The sequence below is a fragment of the Vespa crabro genome, chromosome 11 (assembly GCF_910589235.1).
Source record: "Vespa crabro chromosome 11, iyVesCrab1.2, whole genome shotgun sequence".
Classification (NCBI taxonomy): Eukaryota; Metazoa; Arthropoda; class Insecta; order Hymenoptera; family Vespidae; genus Vespa; species Vespa crabro.
The window spans coordinates 5925654-5944754 of NC_060965.1; the positions used below are offsets into that span (position 1 = coordinate 5925654).

Below are 19101 nucleotides of genomic sequence, written 5' to 3' on the forward strand. Positions count from 1 at the left end.
GTTTGCATTATTACTATTGGTTTCTTATTAAAATATGTTGTAAAACAATTAAGTCAGACTTTAATTTTATCTAGTATGCTAAAGAAGAACCGTACGAAAGAATTTCTCCACATAGATTACTCTCTAAGGTATCCAATTTCACTGATGGCTAAATTCACTTTTGACAAATGTTTATAAAGCCATCGTGGCCATATTGATTTTTTGATATGAAACGAGGGAAGGTGTGGTTGATCTGTTCTGAAATGTATTTAGATTTTTTCCTACGAAATTGTTTATGCAGTGTGTGACGCAATTAATGAAATGTTAGCGCTCATTGAAAGCGTGTATCTGATTAAAATAAAAACGTCAGAGCAAGCTACTAGCCGCATTCGCGCAATGTGTGAGCTGATGCGGTTAGGTTATGCTTGCATGTATTAAATGTTTCTGCTTGAATGATCATATCTACGAACTTGTCATGATACAAGATATCGCAGGTATCAATAAATAACTCGAATGGTGGACGAAATGGAGTCTTTTATCGTTAGCGACATGACCTAAGTTATGGCATAAATACAGAATTCTGTATTTATAGGATTTTATAAGATACGGGTGTACACTTCTTTAATCGTATTACTTAAATCATATTGCCATCCTTATGTATTATACAATGAGCAGCTGGACAGAAAGAATGCATCGTCGAGCAGCTACACTGGGTAATGTGGTAACAAGTTGTGGACATACATCTTCTGTACCACCGTATCCAAGACGTTTAGAAAAGTCAGTGATAGCATTAGTTATGTGTTAAAAATTTTAATTTATATATATATATATATATATATATATATATATATTATATAAACATATTTTATCAATGATTATAGAGTTAAGTTTGGAGTACCCTTAGATGAAGTATGCAAAAATGATATACCTGGTCCATTATTGGTACGTATATGCTTTTAATCATAAAATAAATGTATTATTGATTACTTTGTTTTAAAAGAAAAAATATAAAAGATTTAAATTAATACTAAAATAAGTAATCATATTTTTTAGGTACTGATATTGAAATTAAATAAAGAAGCTCCATTAAGGAAAGATGTTTTTAGAGCACCAGGCCATCAGGGTAATATGAAAAAGCTTATTCATTTTCTACAGACTGGACGTTTAGTCAATATGGACAACTTCAGTGTTTATACAATAGCGAGTGTTCTAAAAAAATTTCTACGTAAAATACCTGGTGGTGTTTTTGGAAAGGAAAGAGAACAACAATTATTTACTGTTATTCAATTGGATAGCATGGAACAGCAAAGAGATCAAATTCATAGGTAATTATTAGTTTTTTAATTATTTATGTTCCCTTAAAATAAATAATTAACTTTATTAAACTTTTGCAGATTAATTACTTCTTTACCAGTGTATACACAACGTTTGTTAGTATTATTATTTGGAACATTCAGGGTTGTAGCAGTAAATAGTGAAAGAGCTTGCACAGGAATGTCTAGTGAAGCATTAGGTGTATCTGTAGCACCTTCATTTTTTCAAAGTTGTGTGAGTGATGGAAAAACTGCTAAAATGGAGGATGTTCTCAGATTTAAGGTATGTTTAATGGAATATTTGCATGAAACATTATTAATTACTATGTTAATTAATATTTAATCAATTATAAAATACTATCACAGATTATTTTGTTATTCTTCTAATAATTATTTGTTTATATTGAACACAAAACTAATATTATCTGCTTTTAAAAATATCATCATGAATTTATTATTCTATACTACACATTTGTATAATACATATTCGTTTAAATACACATTATTAACTTTCTATAGTGTACACAAAGATATTAAAACAGATTTAATGTTTCTTGCACATAGTTACATACAATATTTTCTTATATTATCATTTTTCATAGAATATATTAAGTAAAAATGTTAGCTAATTATTTACTATTTGCAATAATATAGTTAAAACAGCATGCACAATATTTGTACATTATGTTCTATACACAGCTATGCTATGTTTCATAATTTTTTCACATCATGCATTTGCTTACATTTACCATCAGGCGGAGGTCTCAGTAAGTTGCTTATGACAATAATTTTACGCACCACGTAATATATATATGTGTGTATATATATAAATGTTAATGTAAAATATAATTTTCTTATTAAATTGCAAAATATATTATATAAGTTTTATTTATGTGTATACATTTTTATAGCATGAAATCAGAAATAGTAATAGCAAATGCTAGAAAATCTCTATATTTGATACATAAGATAATATTAATGTGTTAACTTTCTATAAAATGAAAGTAAAGTACATAATTAATAACGTTTCTATTATATATCTTATTTTTTCATTGTAGATTTTTATATAATATTACAAACTGAATGTTCTTTTTTTTATTGCATTATATTATATGCAAATATGCACATGCATTTGCAATAATAATAATATACTAAAAGTATATATATAGCATGAAAGATATTCATTGTAAGTATAGTAAAAAAAATTGTTTAGTAGCTTATATTATATATTCTTAGGTTGCCACCTGTGTAATGAAATTTATGATAGATAATTTTGGAGTTTCTAATTTGTTTGGAAGAGAGAATTACGAATTTTATGCGCGTATTACTGGAAGAATATTGAAAGTAGAAGAGGATTGGATTTTCAGTTTTCGATATCCTCCGGATACTTTAGTATCTAGTAAGTTTTAAAATTATCACTAACTGGAACATGTATTGACAAACATATATGCATTAAATTGATATAGTAAGTTGATTACTTAAAAGTACTTTTCTTTAACTTATGTATTATTTCATAACTAGTGCACACTGGACTCTTACAGTTGGATATATTTCAGGACAACTCTCTCTTGAAGCTGAAAAGACTTGGCTGCAATATGAATGTGAAAGGTGGGGACTAAAATTTAATCTAGAATGTAAGTAAAAATTGTCTTTAAATATATATAAGCGAAACAATTAATTTAAAGAATTTTTCTGTAAGCAAAAAAATTTAAATATGGAAGTTGAATTTATTCTTTAAAAACGTTTTTATATTATAAAAACATCCTAATTATATAATTTGTTCAGCTATGTCACATCAGGAAGAATCGCAGTCGACACCAGCCTTAATTCATGTACCGCAAACTCTTGATCTTACATCTTCATTAGGAATAATTCCTGAAAATACATTGTTAGAAAGCTATACACGTTTATCAGTAAGCTTGGAAGAAAATGGTCTGTTTCAGGTATGATCTTTGATTATTTACGATTTTGCATTAAACGTATAACTTATTGGAAATAATTAAAAATATTATTTAGAATAGATTTGAAAGATTTATCCTTTTGTATAGGCATCCAGTCGATCATCAAGTAATGGTAGTCATCATTCTCGACATGCAGGAATAACACTAGACGAACTTCGAGCAATCAATCGTTATGCAGAAAGTACTAAAAGTCTTAGTTATCTACCACAGGTTAAATACAATGCATTATTTATTTATCTTTTTATATGTTTCGAAATACTTTTAAACTTTTTCATATAATCCTTATTATCAGGTACATGAAAGACAAACAGCACGTATGCGAACAAGATCAGAATGGTTTTTGACACCTGTGGGAGAAATATTAGCTGCTACTGATAGTGATCCTACAGCAATGCATGTGCTTCGTGGTTCAAATAGGTCATCATCTGGGAATATTGGTATGCTTTATAAAATAATGATGATACATTATTTTACTTTTTTTGATATTTTATAGAATATTAATAAATTTATAATACATATGAACTTTAGCAGGAGGTTTAAGTGCTAGTGCTGAATCAGTTAAACGTCCAAGTTTACGAAGAACATCTTCAAGAGATAAAACACGTATTCATCGTAGTTCAACTCGTAGAAATAAAGAAAACGGGGCTAAAGGACGTTCTATTGATGCATGTAAGTCACGATCAATGGAAACTATTAAAACTAAAACTGTCAGAGTCGCAATAGATCAACCAGTGGAAAAAATGTTGAAAAGTAGTCGAGATGTAATCAAAGAAATTGGAAATGAGGAACGTATAGAGGTACATACTAGCGATGTTCCCATTGGACCACAAGATTGCACTGAAATGGATGTACAAAGTTTCCACGTTACATTAACGTACAAGCCAAGAATATAAATATTTGCGAAACTTATAAAGCACTGAAAATTATACTAATATTTCGGAAACTATTTTTAGTGCATATTAGATCTAAGTACAAATTTAGTTATATAATTATCTAAGGATGGAATTTTCGGCATGACAGCGAATTAATTACAAATTTTAAATCTATATTCCCTCCAGAAATGAAGATAGTGTTTCATTTAATTTTATTTTCTTTTTCTTTTTTTTTTTTAATGGATTTATATAAATCAAAGATCCATGTGTATTATATATTTGCAGAATTCGCACGTATTTTAAAACTATGAATATGATAAATTATGTTATGTGACCAATGATGTTCTAAAATCGTAAGACTGCTTCTATGTATAGGACTATCCATATCATATCATTATCTGCAAATAGTGCTTCAAACTATTTACATACATTCTCAGAGTGTCTATTAATCTTTAACTGTATTCTCGTTTTCATGTATGTTACGTTTTATAATATTGCTTTCTGTTACAGATAACTTAGAGAAATTTTTATATATTATGTGTAGTGTACAAATGATCGTAACACAACGTTAAAAGCGAAGAGATATGATCAGAAATTTGATTCATTAAACTATATCAAATAAGTAATATATTTTCTCATTAACTAGGTTTTATCTTTACATATTAATAACAGATTTGTACATTGGTTAATAATATATATCCTATAAAATTTTACATATAAGCTTCTGTTAATATAAATAGTATAGAAAAAGTCTAAAAATTTCATGAATAATAAATTTTATTGTTAATGATATACTCTTTGTTCTATATGAACATTTATTAACTAAGAATTATTACTTTTCGCTTTTAACGTAATTTCCTATTGTCGAGTAAATGCATTTAGCGTTTTTTATTTATCCATTTACGTATTTTATTCTAAGTTTAATTTCAGAATGTTTAATTTACCTTATGTCTATAATAGGCATTTATACTTCATCATTCCAAATGCATTTATAAGTCTCTAAAATCTTTTATCATTTTTCTTAATTTTCTTCTTTTGTAAAAGTGTTAAATTTATTTATTTAATCTAATAATTAATAGAAATGTTCTATAGCTTTAATTAAATTGATTAATTTTAATATTATAATTATTAATAATTATACGCATTAATGTACTAATTACAAAGATTTTATATTTCCACTTTTTACTTTATTCTCTAGCTAATATATTTTGTATCTATTGACAATGTTTCTATTGCAATCAATTATTACGAATTGTTTGCATTTAGTATTTTCTTAAGCAGCTGAAGGTATTTAATTTACATTGTCACACTATAAAACTTGAAGAAGTATAATTCTTTAAAAAGAACTATATGATATTACATGATGGCAGATAACTTTGTGCGTAATACATAGAAGATAAATTTTATATGGAACATTAAGAAGTTATTTATATCTATATTATATAAGCATCGAGAATTTTATAGTTATATCACGAACTTATTTATTCACGACTACAAGTAATTGTATTGTAATCTATTATATGAATTTTATATATATATATATATATATATATATATATATATATATATATAAAATTAGAAAATCAGTTGTGTATTGAATATTCTTTAAATACGTACAAATTTATTCAATGATGCTCCAAAAAAGGTGTTCTATTATTATAATGTAGATGTTAGGAGAATCTTATTATGACTGTAATATCGATGTATCATTATTTAACACCAAATATATAAGATTCTACGTATTGAAGTATTTAAATGAAATATTGTTATATCAAAAATGAGATAGAAAAGAAATGTTTTCATCAGCAAAACTTTTGTCTATTTTAAATAAAAAAAATATTATCATTTCGGAGATCATAGAATGATAATAAAAAAAATGTTAGAATAATTATTATTTAATCCGTTATCTATATTTCATTATAAAATATATACCTAACTAATCAAAAAATTTGATCATTAGAAAATGCGAATAGTAGCGACATGACCTATTATGTGGATTAAACTGGTACTTCCATTTTCATATGGGTGGTAAGACCATACAAACGTATACTGATATGGATAATCGTAAATAAATTACTATATAGTGTGTATAACAATGGCGCCTAATCAACGTCAACGTCAACTGTTTTATTCAAAAAAGGATTTAAGAAAGATCAATGGCAGAAGATTTTCAAAGTGAGTAGTTGTAACACTTCATTAATTTTTTTACAATCAGTAAAGATATTTATTAAAGAATTTTTTCTCATATTTCAAAAATTTGAAGCCGGTTAACCTTATTTATCATTGTTACAATAATAAATTTTCTTTTTCACTGTTAACTATACTTTCGAGTTTCAAGTACATAATTAATAAATTAAACTTTTGTTATTACTTAATAAGTAACTAATAAACAGAAAAATATCTGTTAAAATTAATATAAAAGTATAACAGAAATATATTTTTATTTTATAGATCAGAAGAATCAGACATTGGACTTGTATATCCAGGCGTAGATACAGCATTTAAATTAATTTTATCTGCAAGATTTTGTTCAGCTATATGGTGTCATATAACAGACTGTGATGAAACTTATAATTATTGGGAACCAGTATGTATTTAAATGTATAAATAGATCTTTATTATTTTTTAAGTGATTAGATAACTTTTAATTATGATTAATGTTTACAATGTAATATTATAAGTATGCAATAGTAAAATAGAGCCTTTTTATTATGTATTAGAGTCATTACTTGCTTTATGGTATCGGTCAACAAACATGGGAATATAGTCCTGAATATGCATTGAGATCATATACTTATCTATTAATACATATGGTACCAGCAAAGCTTTATCATTATTTATTAGAACCAAATCCAGTTTTAATATTTTACTTCATACGATGTCTTTTATCTGTGGGTTGTGCTTTATCAGAAGTATATTTTTACAAGTATGTATATCTTATAATATAAAATATAATAATTATTTTCTTTAATGCAGTATATATTTATATTTTCAGAAATGTATGCCGTGAATTTGGAGTTCATATTGCAAGGCTTACACTCGTATTTCTTATTCTTAGTTCAGGCATGTATATCTCCAGCTCTGCTTTCTTACCATCATCCTTTTCAATGTAAGTACAAAGTAACGTTTTTCAAATTAAAAGTATTTTTTTAAGTAAATCATAATGGTGTTATAGGTACTTAAGTACAGTTGCTATAGCAGCTTGGTATGGTCGACAATATGAATTTGCTATTTTTGCCACGGCTATATCTTCCTTATTAGGATGGCCGTTTGCATCATTACTTGGGTATTTGTAATTTATATTTTATAATATATAAATAAAATATTTTATACATTAAATATATTTTTGGATTGTAATGAAATTATTTAATATTATGATATCTAGGTTACCAATTGCCATAGAAATGTTATTCCATAGACAAGAATGGAGCAAATTTATAAAATGGGTGTTTATTTCTGCTTTTGTAATACTAGCACCAATGATTTGGATCGATTCAATATACTATGGCAGATTTGTCCTTGCACCATTAAATATCATAATGTATAATGTTTTCACTTCTCATGGACCTGATATTTATGGCACAGAACCATTTAGCTATTACATCGCCAATGGATTTTTAAATTTTAACTTTATTTTTATTGGTGCATTAATTGCTCCATTTGGATTAGTAAGGTTCAAAAAAATATATAGTAGATGAACTATTTCATTTTATACACAGTATATTAATGATTCTAATAGTTTTTAGTTTGGCTTGTGATACCAGCTAAACCAAGAGAACGATTATGCTTACCTTACTGGTATTCATTGGCTCCATTGTATCTTTGGTTCGTAGTATTTTTTCTACAATCTCACAAGGTATAACAATTTATATAAATAAATTTGGATTATTTTAATTCAGTATGTACTTTACAATGTGACAATAATAATGAAATTTATGACATTATCCTTACAGGAAGAAAGATTTTTATTCCCTGTATATCCAATGATTTGCTTAACTGGTGCAATATCGGTTGATGTTTTGCAAAAGTTATATTTTTTTATCAGAACAAAATTTTGTCCATTACATATTGGATGCCACTATTCTCAATACACTGCCCATATCATGACTGTAGCCATTATTGTCTGTGGTCTTTTTGGTTTCTCTAGAACTCTTGCTTTGTATAAAGGTATCAAAAGAAAATTAAAATATTAAAGTACATGAAATATGATCAATTAATAATATTATATTATGGTGTATTATAGGATATTATGCTCCAATGGAAATTATGATTGAAACAAATAAACTTGGGTCGGAAGGAGGAATATTGAGTGATGGCAATATTAATTTTTGCGTTGGTAAAGAATGGCATCGCTTTCCTAATAGTTTCTTTTTCCCATCAAATAAGTAAGTAATATAATTACTTATCAAATAAGTAAATTATATAAAAATATGACATAAGTATTTAGTTTTTTTATAATAAAATATCTTTTCTTAGTTGGAAACTTCAGTATCTAAAATCAGAATTTAAAGGAGAATTACCTCAGCCTTATTCAGATCATGAAAATGCAACAAGTATCATTCAACCTCATTTCAATGATTTAAATAAAGAAGAACCGTCTCGCTATGTAAGTTTTTGTTTATTTTTTCTTAAATTGTATATTGCATTTTTATTTGTTTTCAAATATATATAGAAATATTTAAATATATATTATCTTTAGATACCAGTGGAGAAGTGCCATTTCTTATTAGATCTTGATGTCGGTACAAATACAGATTTAGAACCAAATTACTCTAAAATGCCTGATCAATTCATTGTATTAAAATCTTCTAAATTTCTAGATGCATCTAAGTAAGTACATTTACGCATAACATTTATTATATAACTGTTTTATATCAATTAATATATTTTATCTATTCTTATCTGTCCTTACAGATCACATCCTTTCTTTAGAGCATTTTATATACCATTCGTATCATATAAATATTGTACATATGGTTCATATAATTTATTACAGAGTAGTAAGCTTATTTCAACTGTTCCATTATTGGGAAAAATAAATACTAAGGCTTCTTGAAAAAATTTTATTATATATGCATTGATAAAGAAACATTTTTTAACAGGGTTTTCATCAGGAACATTGTATATTTAATATTATTTATATTTTTTCATGTTATAATTGTAATAGAATTGAATATCAAGCTATGAAAAAGTATCAAGTAAAATTGATATCGTAAAAAAAAATTAAACACGAAATTTTATTGTTTTTATTCTGGAATAAATTATGTTCTGTTTTTAATTAAATAAATCTTAATTAGGTAGAATTGTAAATAATGAAATATTTTAAATAAATCAATATAAATTGTTATAAATGTGTAAATACGTATTTTGCAAAAAATGTATAGATATAATATAAATTCAGACATATAATGACAATAGATGTTACTATGTTTATATATATTATAAATGTTCAATTTGATGGTAACCTTATAATTTTATCTATTAGTTCATAACTAGTAGATATACTTATCTGTACTGTTATATACACGACGTTAATAACGTGTACATATGAGCGATTGTCTATCAGTAGATAAGATGTAAGGTACAGATAAGTTAAAAGAAATATGATCTACAAACAGTTGTATTATCATAGTTATAGATTAATAAGGACTATTTTTAAATAAGTAAATATTTTAAATGTATAGAAACGTTGTACTATATTAAACTGCACATATTACTCTACAAATTTATAAACATATAAATACATGATTTTATATAAATAAATATAACCTACACGTATTTAATGTCTTCAATTTTTATATAATCAGGATAAATTAATAAATAAAATTTATAATATGATCATTATTTAAATTAAATGAATTAACAAATTTAATAATATTCTTATTTAGTTTTTATGAATATAAGTAATACAATTTTTAACCAAAAAAAATTACAGTTATAATCATTTTTAAATGAACTTGACAATATTTTCGATTTATAAATACCATATTATAGTGCGCGTGTCAACGAATTATTTGCTTCGGAAACGATAATCAAAACAAATGTTTGATTTGTGATAAAAGGAAATATCCTAATATAGTATAATTATTTGTAATGTTGATGTAGTATTATTTGTCAAAACCGTTGCGACGGTGAGCCTCGTAAAGTGACAAAAACAAAAGAGAAAGTTTTTGTAAAATCTAAAAATGGCAGAGACCACCGGCGATCAATCTCATTCTATACAGTTACCACCTGCGGTTGAAGTATTTGCAAATTTAAAAAACGCACAAAAATTTGCAATCGACGTAGGTAAGTGCTATATATTCATCAGTCTTCTAATTTCTAGTTACTTTATTCCTTTGTTGGAAGTTTTTGAAAATGTAGCACGTCAGGTTAGATTTGAATAACCAAACAACGTCATAATTTTTAAAAGAATTAATAGTAACTCTTTCATTTTGATGAAATATTTTTTTTTATACAAATAATTATTATTTACATAATATATATGTATTCATGTTGTAATAAATATAATTCAAAAGTACTTGCATATAAATTTAAAAAAGATGTATATGTTTCATTATTATGTATTATCTACTTACATTTATATCATTTAGTTTTAAGAAGATAAGTGAAAATCAAACATTATATTATTTTAAAATAATTCATTTTAATATTTCAGGTGTTTCATTGACTAAAATAGCATACTATTCGACAGTTAGTTATCGCAAGGCATTATATGATAACATTGGTTTGGGAAACACTGGAGAACGAGCATACAAAGTATTTGAAGGAAACAGATTGCATTTTGTTAAATTTGAAACAAGACATTTTGCGAATTGTTTGGATTTTGTTAAAGACAATTTAGTAAATATTGAGCAATTTCATGGAAAAAGTATTAAAGTAACAGGAGGTAGAGCTTTTAAATATACACCACTCTTACAGGAAAAACTAGGTTTAATGTAAGCATTTAAATAATGCTAAACCTTACTTGAACATGTCTTTTACAATGTAAATAAAATTTAATATCATTATGAAGTTCTATGACAAAAGTTAAGATATTTATTTAGAGTGGACAAAGAAGATGAAGTACGCTGTCTGATAAAGGGTTGTAATTTTTTACTGAAACATATACCATGTGAGGCATTTGAATTTGAAAGACATGGAAATCCTGAATATAAATTTCGAAAAACAGGTCCAAATATTTTTCCTTATATGCTTGTTAACATAGGAAGTGGAGTCAGTATTTTTAAAGTAAGTTTTAATTATATATGTTAATCTTATAAAGATTGTTATATAATTTATATATTTTACATAATATAATAATTATAGGTACAATCAGATGAAGTATTCGAAAGAGTTGGTGGTACAGCTACAGGTGGGGGTACATTTTGGGGATTAGGTTCTTTACTTACTAATGGAAAGGTAATATATATTAAAATAAAATAAAGAATTCATATATTTAGATCATTATTTATGTAATTTATCATATTATTAATGCATTTTTATTATTTTACTCATCTTCATATAGTGCATACAAAATTATTATTATCAGTTTCAATTTACTGTATCATTGCTAGAATAAATATGTAACATAAGTATCTATATGTATAATATTAAGAAAAATTTTAAAAAACCTGCTAGGGCTTTGATGAATTGCTGCAACTTGCAGAACGAGGAGATCACCGTAATGTAGATATGTTGGTAAAAGATATTTATGGAGGTGATTATACTCCTCAAGGATTATCAGGAGAACTTATTGCATCGTCCTTTGGAAAAGCAATGTTTGCTAGCAATAATCGTGGTAAAAGAAAATATTTATATCTATTTTATAACAAACTTTTTGCAAAAATTTATAAATAAATATTTCAGAACAACAAAAATTCTCAGAAGCAGATATAGCACGAAGTCTTCTATTAACAATAAGCAATGATATCGGACAAATAGCTAGCTTATATGCGACTGCACATAATATGGATAAAGTATATTTTGGAGGTTATTTTCTTCGAAACCATCCTCTTTCAATGCATACTGTTTCTTATTCCATCAAGTACTGGTCTAATGTTAGTTTCAATATAGTATCACTAAATAACTTATATTATCTTGATATAAACTTTCATTATAGTTTTATGTACTAAGTATAATTATAATTTCTTTCTATAATTATTTTTATTTTTTTAAAGAAATATTGTAAATTCAAATATTTTCTTTTATTTTTAATTTTCTATATAGGGGAAAGTCAAACCTCTTTTTCTTCGTCATGAAGGATACCTTGGAGCAATTGGTGCATTTTTATATGGTACTGAACATCCAGAGGAACATAGCTGGTTAGAAAATTATGCTGGTTCTTCTGGTTTTAAAGATTCAATATCTTCTAATCTTGGAATTAAAGTGGAACAGTTAGAAATTGATCAAATTGAAAATGCTGTTACATTCTGTCCATTGTTAAAAGATCCAACATCATATAATCCAGATACAACAGATCTTGTTGAAGATAAAGAAGCTAGGTAAGATTATATAATATATATAATATTATGATATATTATTAGTATGTAAATATGTTTAGAGATTATTGGCTTCACTGTTTTGAGGAATCTGTGGATAAATTTGTTGCAAGAGCTATTCTTAGCCAACCCCAAAATCCAACAGCAAAAGATAGAGCAACAAAATTAAGAGAAAAATATATAAATAGATTGCATTACCTCAATTTACAACCTTTGTAAGTTTTGATTCAAATAATTATCATTAATAATTAATATTATTATAATAAATTACGGAAGATTATTTTAACTATATATTTTTCACACAGCGCATATGGAATTCTTACTGTAAGAACATTACTGGATACTATAGAACATTGTATGAAAGAATTTGATTTTCCAGATCCTTATTTATATGTAAGTTTTTAAATTTTTATTAGTTATATTGTTTTAACATAAATTCTAATTTATTTAATATTTATACATATTTTATTAAAATTATATCTGTGGGCTACTAATTATTAAGTCGTTTAATTAATAATAAATGAATAGCAAAAAAAGAAGGAAAATGAGGAAGCATTAAAACATTTGAAAGATCGTATAATTGTATTAGACAACTTAGATGGAGTAGAAAAATTAAGAGCTTTAATATTAGGAGTTCTTAGTGGTAACATGTTTGACTGGGGAGCAAAAGATGTTGCAACTTTAATGGAAACTACGGACTTTGGTTTTAAAGAAGCACAAGAAAAAATACCTGGTAAATTTATATAAAATTAAAGTATATGAAACATTTTTAATAAAAAGGACGCACAGTAATTATTTTAATTGATGTGTTGTTCAATTTAGGTAGACCATGGTTAGTGGATAATTTAGATGAATGGATACATAGATTACAAAATGATGCTCCCCATAAATGTGCAGCTATTTTTGTTGATAATAGTGGAGTAGATATTGTACTTGGAATTCTACCATTTGCACGTGATTTACTACAACGTGGAACCAAAGTAAATAATTTATGTATATATTGTGCTTATTATATACAAATAATAATTCCTACACACGAACTATATTAATATAATCCAATATAATTATATTAAGATGATGTGAATTAATTATAGGTTATTTTATGTGCTAATTCTATGCCAGCTTTAAATGATGTAACTTATCCAGAATTAGTTGTTATATTACGAGATGCTGCTAAAATTTGTAAAGTAATTAAAGAAGGTTTAAAAGAGAACAGGTTACTTGCTATGGAGACTGGACAAGCTGGACCATGTTTAGATTTAAGGTAATATTATTTATAATAATATAATTATTCATAGAATAACTTTAATATATATTATCTTTTATTCTTTGTTTTATTTTTTGTTAGCCGACTGAATTTAGATTTGTGCCTTGCAATGGTCAAACATAATGTCGATCTTATAGTTATCGTAGGAATGGGTCGTACACTTCATACTAATCTTTATGCTAACATGAAGTGTGAATGTTTAAAACTAGCAGTTATTAAAAACCGGTGGTTAGCTCTTAGATTGGGTGGTGATATGTATGCTGTAATATGTAAGTATGAAAAAGCACCACAAAAAACAACTTGTGATATAGATTTAAATATAATTGAAAAACAAGTCTATTCTGAAGATCATATAAAACCAGATGCAAGTTCATGTGTAAGTAAAAAAAAATCCACTGAAGACTCAGCATAAAATGATCAAACAACAATTTAAAAATGTAATTATAAAAATTATCCATTGATTCGAACAAAAAAATATGAAATACTACTCATTTAAAGCATTCTGACTGAATTATTAGTATTATTTTATTTACCATTATTCGACATTTGTAACTTTGAACAAATGAAAAACAAATGTTAGTGAAGTTCTAATATGAATCAAGATTCAACTTTATTTAGTAGTAACTATATAACTAAATTTATTAAATTTATTTATCTTTTATTTTGACTGTAATTTAGATAAATTTAGATTTACAAAAATTAAGAAATATCTAATTTTTCTATTATCTATATAATTATACAGTAAGAACTGTGTGACAATAATCCTTATAATGTTCTTGGTCTATATCTATTTTAACAACTATTTACTATTTCATTGAAAATATAAATGTTTTTAGGATTATAACAGAATTTATCAGATTAATATCGCATTAAGAATGCACTAAGAACATTAAAAGAACAAAGAAATGAAAAATTTTAATAGTATAAATAATAGCACTGATAATCAAGATAGCATTCTTCTAATGTGCGAAATTTGTTATTAAATATTTTACCAAACAAAATGAATATATAAAATTTAATCAATGAAAAGTGTATAATATCGCATAAAATTATTCATAAAAATTTTATTAAAAAAAAAAGAAAAAAAAAAAGAAAAGAAAGAAACAGAAACAAAAAAAACAAGACTACCAACTTATTTTAACTATTATTTATTATAAGTATATTGTTTATTTTGTTATTTAAAAAAAAATATACATCATTTCTTACAAGAAATAAATTTATTTCAATTTCGGCAAATATTTAACTAAACATTTATGACAATAAGCTATCTTTTTATAGAATTTCACACAATTAATGTAATTATTAAATATATTATTCTATATAACATATGTATAAATAAATTGGTATGTATTATATGTAAAGCAATGTACAGTACACTTTTTGTGATAATGTAATTATGTTATATAAACTATAAAATAGTAATGTATACTTTTACACTCGGATATTTAACATGAAGGATACTAAAAATATGAAAAATAATCTAATTTAATCTAATTTACTTTATTAGTTTTATAAACGAATTTATCAATATATTGAATTCATGATAAATGAAAATAATATAACAAGATGTAGAAAACATCACATTTTTATATATACACAGTTTTGTACAAACACATAAATTTATGAAGAAAACAATTCTTGCAAACAGGAATAAAAAATGTTAGATATATCAAAATAAGAGTATTGCAAAAACATTAGTTTAATATAATATAAAATATTATATTGTAGTATAAAAAATTTCTAACACAGTATTAATAGTTGGTTCCATAAATATGCCTGTTATTAGATGATGATGTAAAAATTTCATAATAGATTTCATGTAATGTAGCTACAAAAGTCATTTTTACTTTATATAAAAAATTCATCTACCTATCAATTTAATTAAATAAGACCATTTAAAAATTATATAAAGCTACACTTATTGCGTTATTTTTCATTGGATAGTGATGATTTTCTTAAACAATAAATTTTTTATAAAATAAAATATTATCTAATCTTTGATTTAGCTTTTTACAAAGTAAATATTGGATATTAATAATAATGTTAACATTCTATGATATTAAAATACGAAAATTGCTTTTTGTTTTTCTTTAAAAGCATATCAGTTTTTTGCATCGCTTAATGATTTTTTCCGAAAAAATCTTTATGTAAATAAATTGCGAATGTATTTTTATTAATAAACTTGAAAACAAATTTAATATATTTTTCTTTTAATTCCATAATCTATTCTTGAAAATAGAAAATAACATTACGCTAATATGAAATTGATAAAATGAGAATCGTTTTAAAAACGATAAAAGTTAATAATAATTCAAAAATAATAAACATATCTTTATAACTCATTTATTAATATTACTTTCTGTGTTAGCTGCTTTAATTTCAATACCATTTGCCTTTTTTTTGTATTTATTATTTTTTTCCGAATTAGTAGCACCAGTATGATGTATACGCTTCATGTGTTTATTGTAATTAGACCAGTTAGTGAAAGAACGTAAACAGTCTGTACAAATATATGGTCTTTCACCTGTATGTTGTCTCCTATGTATCTAACAAAAATAAGTATTTTAATTTTAATTACAAAAAATTTATCTCTCTTTTACTTACTGTCAAAATTCCAGAAAACCGGAAAGATTTCTCACAAAATTCACATTTATATGGCATATCTCCTGTATGAATTCTATGATGATCTTGTAAGCGACGACGTACATGAAATTGCTTACCACAAACATCACACTGATATGGTTTTATTGCAGAATGTAATATCACATGGTTATCTAAAATTATATTTTCCAAAAAAGTAAATCTTCCATTACTTGAAATATATATATATATATTAAAATTATATTTATTATATTCTTACTTAAAACTCTGGCTGTTTTAAAACACTTATTACATTCTTTACATTTAAAATTCTTATCTTCTGCATGACCTGCGATATGATATACCAAAGAACCTTTTGTAGTAAAAGATTTACCACAAATATCACACATAAAATTACGTTCTCCAGTATGAAGTCTACGGTGCATTATTAAGGTGTGTTTAGTAGAAAACCTAATATTATAATAAAATTTAATATTTTAACATATCTGCTTAAATGATAATTCTAAAACTCAAATAAAATATCGCACATTTATAAATCAGAAGCATAACACTGTTTATATACTCACTGCTTTTTACAAAATTCACATATAAATTTCTCCTTCATGTCATCGGGGAGATGTAATTTATTATGTGTTTGTAATGAGCTATATTTTTTAAATGATTTTCCACATTTGCAACATGTATGAGGCCTTTCGTTAGAATGTACGGTCTGATGAGAAAGTAATATTCCCTTTTGTGAAAATGTTTTATTACAAGTAGTGCATCTAAAATCGTTATTATAAATAATTAATATAAACTAATTTTTTAATAGAATTTTGTAATATATTATTGGTATTTACTTATATTGATTAAAATCCCGATGTAATTTTAAATGTTTTATAAAGCTTGCATATACTTCATAGACTTTATCACATATATTACATTTAAAAGAAGGCTCTCGATTATGCAATGCTTTGTAATGTTGATATAATTCCTACAAAATGATACATAAAAAATTGATTAATTGAGAGAAAAAGAAAATCACAAAAAAAACAAGTTCATAAAAAAAATTTTTTTTTGAACTGTACTTTCTACAATAACCCATTTAATTTGATTAGTTTAACTATTCTTTATTATTAATGAATCAATTTAAATTTCTTTTCTATTTTAATAAATACACTAACCGGAAAGTTGTTAACATTAAAGTCCTCACATATTGCACATGTCCATTGATATTCTTGAATTACATCAGGGAGGCAAAAGTTGTACACAGAAGTTGTATATGTTAATTTATCAGTAGAAGTTGTTGCTGCTTTATTAACTTCATTAAATTTTCTTATTTTTAATTTATTTTCTCTGGTATTTTTCTCTATATTAGAAGTAATAATATTATTTTCTTCTTGAGTTTCTGTTATCTGTACTAATTCGTCTGTTTTTTTTTGCCTTACCACTAATTTTTCACATTTCTTTTTTTTTGGATTAGAGTCTAAAATGAAGCACAGATATAGCATTTCAAGAAGTAATATAAATTACATATTAGTATTATATGAAAATAAATCTTACGCAAAATAGACAGTTGATCTTTTGTGTCATGTTCCTTAGTTTTTTCATTTACATTAGATTTGTCATCATGAATCAATAATTCCTGTGAAACACATATTTATATGTACAATATATGAAAATTATAAATTTTATATATTAATCCTTAATGGTTAAATCTCTCTATAAATATGATATCCATTATCTTCCAACCATTAAAGATTAAATATAAATATAGGATGATAAAATATTTCTACCACCTTGTTACAGTCTATAGATTCCTTAGTGATTGTTTTGAGATTTTGAGTTTCATTATCAGTATGTTCAATGGTAGTTTGTTTTTCATTAGTTATTGATCCATATAGTTCATTAAGAAACAATTGAGCCATCTGAGATTTTGTAAAGAAATCGTATGACAATTCTAAATTAGAACTACAAGCACAACAAATAATTTTAGGAAGAACATCTTCTTTCGAAATCTGAAATTCATATACAAAAACATAGTGATTATTGTATTAAACAAATATAACATCTTTTTGTTTTAATACACATCAAACTTAAAAACATTGGATTATAAGTTAAAACATAAATCAGATTGAAATATAAACATACCGTAATTTGTAAACAACAAGATATTTTAACATAGATTTCTTCTTTATCAGATATATTTAAATATTCCTGACATTTTACACCGCATAATCGACACCGTATATTTACAGACATCCTTATATAAAAGATCTTAATAAAGATTACATGAATATTTTTTTAATATTATAAATATATACTACATTTAAAATACATTCTGTGTGAGAGAAAAAGAGAATATTATATTATAATATTTCTAGATTAGAGTTAACTATTATAACGTTGCAAATGAAACATTAATACAGATCAAAACATTTGTTTTCAATCTTAAATTTCCTACAATCCTTAAAAAGAGGTTATGAAAACTTCAAATACACATCGCCATGATATATAATCGATTATTGCATATTCTTTGTAATCGATTAATCGTTTGACATAAATGTCAAATTGTACGGTATATCATTTTACCTCCATATAATAACATTTAGCATTGAATATTTATTATTTTGTAAATTATCGTATTTC

At 25.0% G+C, this 19101-nt stretch overlaps 4 protein-coding genes across 6 annotated transcripts; 3 read left to right on the forward strand and 1 right to left on the reverse strand.

Moving 5' to 3' along the window:
- Positions 1–620: 620 nt before the first annotated feature.
- Positions 621–5867, forward strand: LOC124427820. 3 transcript variants are annotated; one of them, XM_046971160.1, is made up of 11 exons: positions 621–756; positions 861–921; positions 1033–1304; positions 1374–1575; positions 2048–2059; positions 2529–2691; positions 2849–2926; positions 3078–3235; positions 3341–3463; positions 3546–3690; positions 3782–5867. In XM_046971160.1, exons 1-11 carry the CDS (start codon positions 635–637, stop codon positions 4144–4146), a joined length of 1701 nt encoding a protein of 566 aa, XP_046827116.1. In that variant the 5' UTR covers positions 621–634; the 3' UTR covers positions 4147–5867. The 3 variants fall into 3 exon arrangements, with proteins under 3 accessions (XP_046827116.1, XP_046827117.1, XP_046827118.1); XM_046971161.1 differs by having other exon boundaries at positions 3785–5867; XM_046971162.1 differs by lacking the exon at positions 2048–2059.
- A 190-nt stretch (positions 5868–6057) lies between these two features.
- On the forward strand, positions 6058–9397 carry LOC124427819 (alpha-1,2-mannosyltransferase ALG9). Its single transcript, XM_046971159.1, has 12 exons — positions 6058–6300; positions 6577–6712; positions 6846–7051; positions 7121–7234; positions 7301–7411; positions 7511–7793; positions 7865–7981; positions 8079–8292; positions 8369–8510; positions 8602–8731; positions 8825–8955; positions 9040–9397. The coding sequence occupies exons 1-12, from the start codon at positions 6221–6223 to the stop codon at positions 9179–9181; spliced, it is 1806 nt and encodes a 601-aa protein (XP_046827115.1). The 5' UTR covers positions 6058–6220; the 3' UTR covers positions 9182–9397.
- A 660-nt stretch (positions 9398–10057) lies between these two features.
- Positions 10058–14941, forward strand: LOC124427992 (4'-phosphopantetheine phosphatase). Its single transcript, XM_046971501.1, has 13 exons — positions 10058–10413; positions 10784–11063; positions 11172–11355; positions 11434–11526; positions 11746–11905; positions 11974–12164; positions 12334–12608; positions 12668–12820; positions 12911–12998; positions 13134–13338; positions 13428–13585; positions 13700–13869; positions 13954–14941. The coding sequence occupies exons 1-13, from the start codon at positions 10311–10313 to the stop codon at positions 14282–14284; spliced, it is 2391 nt and encodes a 796-aa protein (XP_046827457.1). The 5' UTR covers positions 10058–10310; the 3' UTR covers positions 14285–14941.
- Positions 14942–15070: 129 nt separating this feature from the next.
- On the reverse strand, positions 15071–18994 carry LOC124427993 (zinc finger protein OZF-like). Its single transcript, XM_046971502.1, has 9 exons — positions 18604–18994; positions 18252–18470; positions 18016–18097; positions 17637–17938; positions 17313–17446; positions 17040–17237; positions 16733–16923; positions 16477–16646; positions 15071–16418 (listed from the first exon to the last, which is right to left on the reverse strand). The coding sequence occupies exons 1-9, from the start codon at positions 18712–18714 to the stop codon at positions 16212–16214; spliced, it is 1614 nt and encodes a 537-aa protein (XP_046827458.1). The 5' UTR covers positions 18715–18994; the 3' UTR covers positions 15071–16211.
- Positions 18995–19101: the final 107 nt, after the last annotated feature.

Coding starts and splice junctions, on each gene's coding strand:
- LOC124427820 (XM_046971160.1), top strand. CDS start 635: ATGTATTATACAATGAGCAGCTGGACAGAAAGAATGCATCGTCGAGCA. Junction 3,236..3,340: donor AAGAAAATGGTCTGTTTCAG/GTATGATCTTTG, acceptor CCTTTTGTATAG/GCATCCAGTCGATCATCAAG. Junction 3,691..3,781: donor GTCATCATCTGGGAATATTG/GTATGCTTTATA, acceptor TATGAACTTTAG/CAGGAGGTTTAAGTGCTAGT.
- LOC124427819 (XM_046971159.1), top strand. CDS start 6,221: ATGGCGCCTAATCAACGTCAACGTCAACTGTTTTATTCAAAAAAGGAT. Junction 7,794..7,864: donor TAATTGCTCCATTTGGATTA/GTAAGGTTCAAA, acceptor TGATTCTAATAG/TTTTTAGTTTGGCTTGTGAT. Junction 8,293..8,368: donor AACTCTTGCTTTGTATAAAG/GTATCAAAAGAA, acceptor GGTGTATTATAG/GATATTATGCTCCAATGGAA.
- LOC124427992 (XM_046971501.1), top strand. CDS start 10,311: ATGGCAGAGACCACCGGCGATCAATCTCATTCTATACAGTTACCACCT. Junction 12,821..12,910: donor TACCTCAATTTACAACCTTT/GTAAGTTTTGAT, acceptor TTTTTCACACAG/CGCATATGGAATTCTTACTG. Junction 13,339..13,427: donor AGCACAAGAAAAAATACCTG/GTAAATTTATAT, acceptor TGTTCAATTTAG/GTAGACCATGGTTAGTGGAT.
- LOC124427993 (XM_046971502.1), bottom strand. CDS start 18,714: ATGTCTGTAAATATACGGTGTCGATTATGCGGTGTAAAATGTCAGGAA. Junction 17,447..17,636: donor TTAATGTTAACAACTTTCCG/GTTAGTGTATTT, acceptor ATCATTTTGTAG/GAATTATATCAACATTACAA. Junction 17,238..17,312: donor CGGGATTTTAATCAATATAA/GTAAATACCAAT, acceptor TAACGATTTTAG/ATGCACTACTTGTAATAAAA.